We start from the raw sequence: 13,323 nt of genomic DNA on the forward strand, positions 1-13,323 counted from the left end.
AGCCCTTTAATAATTCACTTAAGGTGTCAGGAACCAAAATTCCCATTCACGAAGGAGCCTCTAAGTCTTGCCAAGGGACTGGTTCGTCGCAAAACAGGACACCCTCATTGAGAACCGCACTCATCTGATGCGCGAGAGGGACTTCCTGTTCTAGAAACAGGGCCTTCGAAATATAGAGAATGTCTTCTAATTAAGAAAAGGGCCTCCTTATTCAAACAGAGGCCTCTAGAGGCAGCAAAGAGTGCCTCAGTCAGTACACATCATTTGGGCCTTGATAATCTAGAGTATGGGCTACTTTGTTTCATGAAAGGTGGCCCTCGTGGATGCAGAAACGAGGTTGTAGAAGAAAAGAAGGTCTTCCGAGCCCGATTTGTTGTTCTTTCGCCTCAGTTTATAGGGCCTCTCTGATCTAAGCTGTGGGTATATAATATGGGTGGTTGCTGTGTCTTTAGTTTGGAAGAAAAAGGGCTTCCTTTTTGGGGAGGCGGAAAGCAAACCTACCCTTGTTTCCCCTGCCCGCCGGCAGCGAGGAACTTCCCTTCCGTCGTATTTTTACCCATGCAATTCCCCCATGGATTCTGAACGGATGCATTCCTCTGAAAAACTTGCGATTTGTGGTGCCAGGTTTCTCTCAACGCTAAACCTGCATTTATCCTGGGCAGCTTTAGGTTTCTGAAGCTTTGTCGGCATGCAGTGAATTGGTAGGAGAATCACAAATTCTGGCGCTCTAGCTGAAACGGCTTGACTATGATCTGTCATGAGCAGAGGATGACCGAATCTGCACACATACAAAACTAGGGCTACCCTGTGCCTGTGGTGAGTGTTTCAGCTTGGTGAAACACTTCACCGAACCTTGACTCCAGGGCGCATACGCTCGAGACTGCCTCGTTAGGCTCGGTGTTCGCACTACAGTCTGCTCGCGGCTGTCACGCTCGTTACATGCCATAAATCAACTCGTTACATGACAGTTGCCCGCGCCGTGAAAAAAAATAGACGACTTGGTGTGATCCCGAGTGCAAAGCAACATCTCGACCCCATGTCCAGGGGCGGATCCAGAGGGGGGCCACGGGGACATGCCCCCCCCCCCCCCACTCTTGGGCCCCGAAGGGGCCCATTGGCTCCGAGGGGCCCGTAGCCGGCCGAACAAGTGCAGTTTTTTAACACAAGACGCAACAAAACTGGATATCTCTGGACTTCCACGCGACCAAGAACAGTTATAAGCGAAAGTCAAGGCCTATGAGAAGTGAAAAATTATTCAATGGCTGGAAAATTGTGAACAGGAAATTTTAAGCCTCATCACACTGTCTAGGCGCCCCACTCTGCTTCCGGGGGACCTATTTACACACTTGCAAGATCATTATGATCGTTAAGGAGTATTCCACGTTACCCTCCATTTCTTAGCATGTGTTCGGAGAGCTCTGCGCTGTCGTTGGAGCCCTTCCTATTAGCATGCCGGGGCACTCTTGTCAGTCACGGGCCCTTCGACGGATTATTTCCATTCGCTAGAAAGGCTCTGTGAGATTTAGCCGGAGTCCCATATCTTAACCTGTCGGGGTATCCCCGGCTGCTTAGGGGCCCTTTACGTGGGGCTCGGTTAACCTACCGAGACACTTGCGATATGCTCATAGGCCCATAGGTCTCATTTGCGGAGGACTCTTCACTCCTATGAAGGGTGGTGTTGTTAACCTGCCTGTGCACTCCTGATCACACAGGAGTATTCATTCATGGTCTTTGATAATTCCCCCTTGCTCGGAGGATCCTGTACTATGACTGGGGCCTTATATGTCAGCCTGCCGGGGTACTACCGATCGTTTAGGGGCCCACCACGTTAGTCTTGAATTCTTTTGCTTGGTCTGGGGGCCCTATTCTTGTTGACGAGAGCCTCTTTATTGGCATCCTGCGGCACCCATGATCGCTCAGGTTCCGTCCCTATTGGGCTTGATGCCCTCGCCTGAGAGCAGCAGTCGTACATGCGCCGGTGAATTTTTACGCGCAATTGCCAAACGTAATTTTACGTGCCGCCGACGTCGTGTCATTTCCATTGGCTATTGAGTATATAACACTTAGTATATTAGTGCATCATGCTCTTAACCTATTTTAAATGCTCGAATATGTTGAACGTTTTTATAACAAACGAAAAATTATGCATTAGTCACCAGCCATCAACTGATTACATCGCTCAGCCGGCTGGCCGTAAATACATAAGCTGGGAATCAAGTCCATGCTTGGTTTTGATGGTTGTTAGCGGCCAACTCAAGTTTATGCTGCGTGTTGTTCCGCAACGCTTGGCCTCAAAATCACAGCATTTAAAATGATCTGTAGAAAATGAGTGAGCTCTATATGTATGAATGCGTAGCACGCCTATGCTTTACAGGGCTGTGCACAGAAAGGTAGATTTCCGTGTTTATTGCATAAATAAAAAAGTAAATACATACATACACAAATGTGTATACCTATATCTATGCCTATATATATATATATATATATATATATATATATATATATATATACATATGTATATATATATATATATTGGATACCACTTTTTCTTGAAATGCATCGTTCGAAATGGAAGGATATTTTTTGGAGGGGCCCCGAACTCCAGGGGGCCCACAATGTTACATGACCCCCCTTGACGAAATCCTGGATCCGCCCCTGCTCATGTCACTGGCCGCTGAACCGAAAGCTTTGACCATAAATACTGTATGGTCAGGTATTCACAATCATCATGACGGTTATTCACCAAAAACATATTCGAATTTGCGTAATATCATTGCCACAATAGAATCTTGTCGCTATTTCATGACTTCCGTCAGCTGCTATGCCAAGGGAAACCACAAGCCAAGGAACTCGCAGCCAACCAACTTGCATGCCATCTCATTTGGGCACATCCGCGTAAATGCTGCACCGGTGGAGATTCGCTTGTTACATTTCCATGACAGGGGACTTTCTAATGCATTGAAGAAAACCATTGTCACGAGTTGCCAAATATGTCATTCAGCTTAGTTCTGTCACCTTGTGCGGGATATCAATTGTTGGCTCGGTTATCTCTGTCCTCGCCCCGCGCCGCACGTGGCATCTTACTGGTTGGGCCGCACCGTTGTCTGTGATCATCAACAAACGGTCATGATGCATAAATAACGTATATTTACACCCGACACTAAATAGCACGTCTTGTGAGCACTACATCATTTATGTTTCCAATGTTCATTATGTACACTTTAAATACAGCCTCGTGTGGAAGCCAGTTTGGCTTCTATGACAGTTCAGCCCTCTTAGTACTCAGGCTTATACGCAGGAGCAGGAGCATACGACGGAGCCGGCTTGTACGCGGGCTTGTAGGCGGGGGCCGGAGCGTAGGCGGGCTTGTAGGCGGACGCGGGCTTGTAGGCGGGCGCAGGCTTGTAGGCGGGGGCCGGGTGGTACTCGGGGAACTGGGCCTCGCCTTCGTAGGTCACTTCAGCGTTGTTGCCGTAGTCGTTGGCGACGTACTTGACGTGCTGGACGCGGCCGTCGGGCAGGTTGACAGAGTAGTAGCCTTCAACGTTACCGTAGTCGTCGGCGTGCTCGTTCTGCGAGAAGACGGCGCCGTTGTAGTGGTCGTTGACGGCGTAGTCGAACTGGTAAGGGCGGGGCTCAGAGTAGTCCTCCTGGTGGCCGTATCCCTTGGCGGGCTTGTAGGCGGGCTCATGGTAGGCCGGGGCCGGCTTGTAGGCGGGCTTGTAGGCGGGAGCCGGCGCATAAGACGGTGCGGGCTTGTAGGCGGGAGCCGGCGCATAAGACGGGGGCGGGCTTGTAGGCGGGCTTGTAGGCAGGGGCGGGGGCCGGCTTGTAAGCGGGGGCTGGGGCGTAAGAAGGGGCCGGCTTGTAGGCAGGCTTGTAGGCGGGAGCCGGGGCATAGGTCGGAGCGGGCTTGTAAGCGGGCTTGTAGGCGGGAGCCGGGGCGTAGGTCGGAGCGGGCTTGTAGGCGGGCTTGTAGGCAGGGGCCGGGGCGTACGTCGGAGCGGGCTTGTAAGCGGGCTTGTAGCTCGGAGCCGGAGCGTAGGAAGGAGCCGGTTTGTAGGCCGGGGCCGGGGCCTTGTAAGCCGGAGCTCCGTAGGCGGGCTCGGGGCCCTTATAGGCCGTCTCAGCGGCGGCTACAGCCAGCAGGGCGGCGACGATGTAGGCCTGGAAACATTCGCCTATCATCAGAATTGTGTACCAGACATTCACCTTCAGTTACCCACCGTGTCGCCACAAATGCTGCAAATTGTGAGAGAGCAGCTGGCACGATTCCTTTGCAACTCTCAAAATACCTCAAGTGATGCCCTTGAGACGCAGCGCTCAGCAAGCAACAAACCTACTGAGCCAATTCCATCGGCAAGTGCACTGAAACCTGGACACGTCGCCAGTTTGCCAAACCCCATACAAGCCGACCGAATTGCATACATTGGCACGGGGTCATTGCATGCATGTATGAGATACCTGTCAAGTGTAAATGCTTGCCAGTCATGCCAATTCTCAGACCACACTTATGAACAGTTTGCTGTGTGCTGCGCCATGCCAACGCTCGCAGAGCTCGAAGCACGAATGACGGGCGGAGCAGGCGCTGCGGCCTGCGGCGCTCGGCTCCCGGCCACCCCCGTCGACTTCGGCCGTATGCCCTGCACATGACCAGCGGCCAGCCTGGACTCACCTTCATGGTGTGACTTGGTGGACCGAGTCTGAGCGAGTGCTGCCCTGCCCCGGCGCCCGGTGCGTTTTATAGTGATAGCTCCTGTGGGGAAGGTCGTCGCTTTTCAAGGGCGGTGCGCACAGTTAGCCCAGTTCTCCATCTCCCGCTCGCCGCCGGCCGTCATTGTTTTGCCAGGGCGGTGTGCCCTGCCGTGTCGGCGTGTCCGGCTGGCTGGGTCAGGCCAGGCCAGTATTGCTGACCCTGCCGTGTCGGCGTGTCCGGCTGGCTGGGTCAGGCCTGGTCAGTACCGCTGACCCTGCCGTGTCGGCGTGTTCGGCTGGCTAGGTCAGGTCAGGTCAGTACCGTTGACCCTGCCGTGTCTGCGTGTTCGGCTGGCTGGGTCAGGCCAGGTCAGTACCTCTGACCCTGCCGTGTCGGCGTGTCGGACTGGCTGGGTCAGGCCAGGTCAGTACCGCTGACCCTGCCGTGTCGGCGTGTCGGGCTGGCTGGGTCAGGCCAGGTCAGTACCGCTGATCCTGCCGTGTCGGCGTGTCGGGCTGGCTGGGTCAGGCCAGGCCAGTACTGCTGACCCTGCCGTGTCGGCGTGTCGGGCTGGCTGGGTCAGGCCAGGTCAGTACCGCTGACCCTGCCGTGTCGGCGTGTTCGGCTGGCTGGGTCAGGCCAGGTCAGCACCTCTGACCCTGCTGTGTCGGCGTGTCGGACTGGCTGGGTCAGGCCAGGTCAGTACCTCTGACCCTGCCGTGTCTGCGTGTTCGGCCGGCTGGGTCAGGCCAGGTCAGTACCGCTGACCCTGCCGTGTCGGCGTGTCGGACTGGCTGGGTCAGGCCAGGTCAGTACCGCTGACCCTGCCGTGTCGGCGTGTCGGACTGGCTGGGTCAGACCAGGTCAGTACCTCTGACCCCTGCAGCACTGCCAGGCGCAGGTGCCGTCCGTGCCAGTGCAGACCGCAGGGCCCCTGAAACAGTCCAGGTCGCCCGCTGCGACCTCTGTAGTGGCCACGCATATCTATCTCACACCCCACGCGGCTGGAAGCTATCCTTCATTGGAGACGGATCACGTCATAGATATTATCTCCAGTAATTGCAGTTTTGAGGCCTCAGAAAGACACAACAGAATTTGTCATTTTTTCAAGCAGCCTCAGGTCTTGTGTTAAGTCGAACGTTGCATGGCCCAATCAATGCCTCACAGCGGTACTCTGATAACATATGTCGTGATATCTGGGATGGTGGTGCAACATAGCCTATCTGGCTCAACAATATCTTGGGTGCGCTCCTCTGCAGCACGTTCCTCGCCATACAATGGGTGAGCGCAACTCTCCCCGCTCCCCGCGTAGCAAGCTCCATCCTCGGAAGCGGGCCCATGGTTTGACAGTTAATATTACCTAGTGGAAAAGTATGACATGCTGCAATAGTTTATCTTAATTTCAGCCCCAACCGGGCCACCACCTGAGCCCCAACTGAGCCACCACCTGAGCCCCAACCGGGCCACCACCTGAGCCCCAACCGGGCCACCACCTGAGCCCCAACTGAGCCACCACCTGAGCCCCAAATGAGCCAGTACCTGTGCTCAGCAGTGATCATCCACTCACAAGCAGCGCCCAAGAATTGCGTAATTCAAGGATCTCTACAGACTAAGAGCGAACCTGTATTGGAACGCGTCTGTTCATATTTCCATTCACATAGATTATCATTTCGAGTTATTGTGCTGTTATGTAAATGGGAGTTACAGATTAAATCACCATCGCTCATTCGAATCAAAACTATATTAATTTTGCACATGCGTCGGTCACACAAGTGCGAAGGTGGCGCGTTGACTGGACGGTGGTCACGACTTCTACCCACGACGGCTGTCTTTTTATAAAAAAAGGATAAACATGAAATATTAAAACGTAATTGTGTTGCTAATAACACGTTTCCGATTAGTTTATCTGATGTGACATCAGCGTTGGCGTGTCTATTCAACATCACAGACAGCATGACAATGCCCGTAAACCGCTCGCTTATGAGATGAAAGGTCATGAGAACAGATAACTTACGCTTCAATGAATAATGGAGCAGTCGTAATGAGCACTGAAGTAATGACATCAGCAGTGATAACATGTTTTCCATATGTCTCCGCCGTCTCATTACGCATGCTTAACTGCGCGCTGCCCTGCTGGGTATCCGGCGGTCAGACGTTGAAGCCCCGGACAGGGTGGAGTTTGTCGCAACAAGTGGCGGAAGAGCACCCCGTGTGGGGCTTATAGTGGTGGGTATTCTTCACTAATGATAGCATCATATGTACATGGCGCATGACGCAAGGATAAAATGTCCGGGTGCAGGCCAATCCAAAGCTTTTAGGCATTTGGATTTGCGGACAACCAGCACCACAAAGTCCTCCATTTTGGTTTATTTCTGTATCGTGGTGCACGCCGAAACGGGAACTATATGTCGCAAGTTTCCTTTCCTTTCAGAAAAGATCCACAGATCGCCGAGATTCGCTCATCAAAAGATCCACAGAGCGCCGAGATTCGCTCATCAAAAGATCCACAGAGCGCCGAGATTCGCCCATCAAAAGATCCACAGAGCGCCGAGATTCGCTCATCAAAACGTGAATACAACATAACAAAGTCACTAAACTGAATGGAATGTCCACGTGATGCTATGTAATGCGGGACTATGGAAAAGCGAAGGAAGCTTTCAAAACACTCTGCTAGTGACTGAAATCAGAATTGCTTGCAGAAGATTAACGACTTATGCCCCCCCCCCCCCCCCCTCTCCCCCGATGAAGATCACAAAATTGCCCTTAAGCTTTCTGGTGAGTTATGTCCCTACCGATGACAATAAAACATCTTAACAATTCATGGCCTTCGTCTCTGAAGGTAGTGGACCACTTGGATATGCTTTGGGTGCACGGCTACCCACGCGTGGGAAAAAGGAAAGGCTGAACGACGGAAGCCTTCGCGTAAACGCTGCACCTGACGTCACTGGTATGGTAACCGGCATGTCGCCTGCCATTTGAGCGTGCATGAATTCCAATTTGTGATGACGGACGTTAAGTGTTTCTCGGACCCAATACTGATCTCGGCGCTCTGATTTACCCGAACTGCACGCCATACTTCTTTAAGAGCAGCCCCTTGGTACTTTGCATGCTATAGATTATGATGGGTCGTCGTGCAACTCCAGACAAGCTTAATGCTCTCCTGACACTGGATTTTTTACATTTTTGGGTTGTTACTCTAAGTCAATTTGGTCCATTAAAATGCATGTTTGGCGATCAATGAAACTAACACTCAATATATCTATGTGTCGCCATCTTCATGTTCGGGTTTTGCGTTTATTTACGTTTATTGTGGACTTAGCCTTAAGTGGCAGCTTAACGGCCACTAAGTTTCTCGGCGTTGTTGGATTCACATGAGTGGTCAACGATCCTGACCGCCCTGACAGGGGCGGGTCCAGCCTGGAGTTGCTTTTTTTTTGGGGGGGGGGGGCAACCGTTCGTCGCCAGCTGGCTGGTGTGGGATCCGAGGTCCAGTGCATGGTGTCTCTCGCGAGTACGTAGTAGGGACACCATTCAATCACCGAAATGCTGTTGAATATTCTATATACATTATGCATGTTTGCAAAGCTCGTAACATGATACATTACTTTCAAGAGTCAACTGGTCGGATGGGGTTTATGAAACGGAAAGAAATGCTTGATAACGCACCATCAAAGTTTAAACAGACGGTAAGTAGACGAAAATTTTATGAAGTTCTGGGAATGTTTTTTGGGGGGGGGGCAAAACATGCTCTCAGAGTTTTTTGGCGGAGCTATGGCCTCGTGCCCCCCCCCCCCCCCCCAGGATCCGCCTATGTGCCCTGACCGCTTTTGCCTTTAATCGTCTTGGGAGAGCCCTCGAAACTGTAGAACACCGTTTCAGTCTTCCAGAGCCCTCGACACTGTTTATAGGCTCGGAGTTATGCCACTGTCTCATTCTGAAACTTCTGTTCCTCTGTACTGAAACCCTTTTGAATGCTTCCGGGTTCTCCGACCGTTTCGGACATCCCTAACCACATCGAAAGTCCTATAGATTCTTGGGTAACCTGTCAGTGTTGAAAGCCTCCTCCTCACTGACGAAACCTCCCAGAGTGCCCAGCGCGGGGGCCGGGGATCGAGATGGAGGAGGTCCGCGGTAACGGCCGCCAATAATCCCGACATGTCGCGGTCGGTAGGACGTGAAGTGCCAATGTAGGTGACTCGCTAATCGCTGACTGTGCCACAGCGGTGACCCCGTTGTGGACGAGGCTTCCCCAGACCGCTTCTCGCCTGTGCTGGCAAGAGGCGAGGGACCGAGAAGAAGGGCCGGCTGAAGACCTCCTGCATCTCACCTTGGGACTTCACGGGCTGTGGCAAACCCATGACAACCCATTTGGAATGAATCACAGGCTGGATTGTGTGCAGGATTTGTGAACAGTACGGGTGGGTACGGGTATGGGTAAAAAATTTTACGAAATGTCAGATAGTTGCTGTAGCAAACACGCAAATGTTACAGAATGCGCTTCTTGTATCCGTAATTAGCTCTTGTCACACTACGTTTCCAATCATGGACGTAAAAGAGTAAGTTAGGGGTGCAAACTTCTCTGGAAACCTTCCTATAATTTACAATTAAAGAGCTGGAAACATGCATATGGGTGGGCAACTGATGGGGTACAGTACAGCTGATTAAGAAGGGGGGGGGGGGGTAGCGGAGGGAGGGGTATAGGCACAGCCCAATGGGTGCACTGACTAAAGTAAATTTTATGCTGAAGCCCTCGAATATCGCCCCTTCGAACGCTCTGCAACAGCCACGTCCGGTGGGGCAGGCCGTCTGCCGTCATCGGCCAAGCCGGCACCACGCTGGTATCCTCCTGCGGGCCAATCCTCCGAGAGTGGCAGCATGGCCAGCCCGGGGCCACCCTGCGCGGGTCCCCGAGAGACGCAGCATGGCCAGCCCGGGGCCGCTCCTGCGCGGGTCCTCTGAGAGCAGCATGGTGAGCCCAGGGCCACCCCTGCGCGGGCCCTCCGAGAGTGCCAGCATGGTGAGGCCCGGGTCAACCTCGCGCGGGTCCTCTGAGAGCAGCATGGCGAGTCTGTGGTCACCCCTGCGCGTGTCCCCCGAGAGTGGCAGCATGGCGAGCCTGGGCCACCCCCTGCGCAGGCCAACCCAGACAGCCCAGCGCGATGCCGCAGGACAGCAGTGAGGATCAGGAGGCCCGCGTTGGCGGCCGTCAATTGCATCACGGGTGTTAGGTGGCCGGTCTGGGGGTTCGTCCTGAATGATGAGCTGGTGATTGTCTTCGTAGTCTGTAGACGGTTTCGTGAAATCCTTTTACATTTGGGTATTCCTTCATTTTCAGCCGCGCTTTGATCCCTCAGATCGTACTGACGTTCCGGAAAACCAGTGACTTTGCTGTGGGTACTTTTAACCAACACTGAAACCCCGAGTTCGACGACGTCCTCTCAACGCTCCATGACCGTCTCGCAGCTTTTATTTCTTGGGGTGCTTTGGTTTATCTCAAGCAATCGCGAACATATTTTTCAAAGCCTTCTTAAAGGGCTTTGCGCGCGAAATTGTTTGAAAGTTTTTGATAATGTGCTCATATATATATATATATATATATATATATATATATATATATATGCATGTATTTATATGTATATCTCTGTATAATCAATGAGGCAGCAAAATAAGCCAGGCATGTTTGGAATATTCGCTCATAGGGAGTATTTCTGAATGCATGCCTGACTTGTCATTTGTTGCTATTATGGTAATTCGTTATTCGATTGCTGTTTTACTTAGGAGCACGCCTCCATTATTCAATTTTGATGCCTAGTATCTGTACCAGTAGTTTTGGTATTACTTGGACCCTCTAACCAAAAGTCCTGTAATCGAAGCAATGTTTTCGCCCAACCCCTTAAATCAGATTTCCAATATTAAGTGTTTATTCGCTGACCAAATTACAACAACAAAACTTCTGAGCTTCCCTTTTCGTGGAAGGCTTGTGAAAGGCTCATGTTTTTATAGCAGGTCAGCGTTGTCTTGTATCGCATTCCATTGTTTATGTGTCACAAAAGTCCTGTGATATGGTACCTGTTGACCGACCACTCGTGTGATATGGTACCTGTTGACCGACCACTCCTGTGATATGGTACCTGTTGACCGACCACTCCTGTGATATGGTACCTGTTGACCGACCACTCCTGTGATGTGGTACCTGTTGACCGACCACTCCTGTGATATGGTACCTGTTGACCGACCACTCCTGTGATATGGTACCTGTTGACCGACCACTCCTGTGATATGGTACCTGTTGACCGACCACTCCTGTGATGTGGTACCTGTTGACCGACCACTCCTGTGATGTGGTACCTGTTGACCGACCACTCCTGTGATGTGGTACCTGTTGACCGACCACTCCTGTGATATGGTACCTGTTGACCGACCACTCCTGTGATGTGGTACCTGTTGACCGACCACTTTTCGATCGGGTTCCATCTCCAATGTATTATATAGGCTTCCCAGTGAGCTTTGATTTTGGTGAGGGATCGTCGGAATATGAGCGAGCAGACAGCAGGCTGACACTCACCACAAAGCTCTTTTCCCTTTATGGAGCTGGCTGAAGGCGCCCATAACATTATAACAGTGAACGTTGTTTTGGTTATGCCGCATTTTGTAGGTAAAAATATTGACGCCTGGCTGCTTGCAGCTCATTCGTTGCGACCCGACACACCAGCCTTCAGACCAGGTTGACGCGACATCTGGAATATGTAGCAGATGTCATTGCTGATGGCGTCGAGCCACAGTAAGCAAAGTGTAGGATAAGAGGGGCATGCAATCCGCAGAATGAATAGTTTTCAAGTGGGCAAATGGAAGAGACGGGTGCCCCCCTTATCCTTTCCCTGCTTCGGCCTTCCGAAAATCCGTTACTTCCAAAGTTTGCTTTGTCTGTGTATCACAAAATAAATACAATACCATCTCGTAATTCCGTCCAAAGCGTCCAGTAAAACGGTGCCTTTGGGGCACCTATGCGGTGCTCAGCCTAACCCGCGGCTGACTGGTAAGGCATGAACACCAGTCGCACGCCAGCTGGGAGACGCAGCCAGGGCCAGACGCTAGTCACTCCCTGAAAGACCACCGCAGACCCTGGAAAGGCCGTGAGTGTTTCGCAACATCCGACCACCTGTTCACACCCGGCCCGGTGGGCTAGCGATGTAAGATAAGGCTTTGGTCGTGCCCGTCCATTAGACATAATCAGGATTATTGATCTATAAAACCACTTTCGGTAACTATGCTTTTACGCCCAGCGCCCAGCACAAAGAAATGATAAGTTGGCGTCACATACTTCCAGCAATGTTAACGTTTGTTAAGCAGCGGGTCGTCCTTTACATGAAATGATGGAAAACGTTTGGTGAGGTAGTGAATCGTCGGTGTACTTGACCAGAAATAGCTCATTTTTACGCCAGAGAAACAGCAGGGCTCGCGCTGGTGCGTTTTAAGCACACGCACGCCACCACGCGCATACATCCGCCGTGCATGAAAACGCACGGCACCGCGCGTGTGCACACGCTCAACACACATCCGCGCACCAAAGACGAGCGTCGCACACATGCACACAAGCACACCGGCGCGCACACACACACACACACACACACACACACACACACACACACACACACACACACACACACACACCACACACACACACACACACACACACACACACACACGCACTCACGCACACACGCGCACACACACACACCACACACAACACACACACACACACACACACACACACACACACACACACACACACACACGCACACACACACGCTGTGAATCATAGCCAAGGACGGCACACGGAGCGACGATTTTGCTGCCTGTCACGTCCAATTACACAGCCGACCTCTTCTAACCGGGGTCATGACCAGCGGGAAGGCTGGCAGCTTCACTGGGGTCACTGGAGCGGCGGCACTCAGTGCTGACCCCGGATCTCCACCCGCAGATCGCATTCACCTCGCCCAAACGTCCAGGGGCTGTCAATGGGACGCAAAATAGAGGCGGGCCATTAGGCGGCGCCCCAGGGAGGGGAGAGCAGGTGAGGCGGGGCGGTGGCGTTCCCAGGCCGGGGGCGGCCGCGCCTTGCCACACCGCCCTCAGTGACTGGCCGGTCTCCATCGATCTGTCTCCGACGAGGCTGTTACAAAACTGAATGGTTGCAGACGTCGGTATTCACGGCTGCAAAACAGTGGTCAAACCGAATCATGCAAGTAAAGTCGGTGTGCCCGTTGCCCTCAGCGCAGAAGTTGGTAGGGTTATTCTCAACTTCTCGACCCAGGTCTGACCTCGCTCTTCTTGAAATGCAATCGATAATCACAGTTTCATTGTCTACTTAAAGATAATGCAGCTCACTGTTCCCTGACTGTTAGCGGTGTCTGTAATGAGCATTTGCTCGTCCAGACCGTAACACCCGAAGCCAGCAATTAAAAGCTTCCGTTTGATTAAAGAACATTTACGTAACGAATCAATGCTGAAATTAAAGAGAATCCCATACTGGCACCGGGCATCACTACGCTTACCTTTGTCAGCGTCTCGTTCGCAAGTTCGTGATATGCAAAGCTAAGGACGCCCACGACCACTAGTTATTATTT

General features: G+C 52.1%; 2 protein-coding genes across 2 annotated transcripts in view; one reads left to right on the forward strand and one right to left on the reverse strand.

Annotated features, from left to right (window-relative positions):
- Positions 1-13,323, forward strand: part of LOC119107449 (uncharacterized) — a 159,012-nt gene that overhangs the window by 132,251 nt on the left and 13,438 nt on the right. The window lies entirely within an intron of this gene.
- On the reverse strand, positions 3,128-3,932 carry LOC119105800 (adhesive plaque matrix protein). The gene has a single exon (XM_037229317.1). The coding sequence runs from the start codon at positions 3,897-3,899 to the stop codon at positions 3,276-3,278; it is 624 nt and encodes a 207-aa protein (XP_037085212.1). The 5' UTR covers positions 3,900-3,932; the 3' UTR covers positions 3,128-3,275.

Source organism: Pollicipes pollicipes, unplaced genomic scaffold (genome assembly GCF_011947565.3).
Source record: "Pollicipes pollicipes isolate AB1234 unplaced genomic scaffold, Ppol_2.1 Scaffold_2555;HRSCAF=2994_pilon_pilon_pilon, whole genome shotgun sequence".
NCBI classification, from domain to species: Eukaryota; Metazoa; Arthropoda; class Thecostraca; order Pollicipedomorpha; family Pollicipedidae; genus Pollicipes; species Pollicipes pollicipes.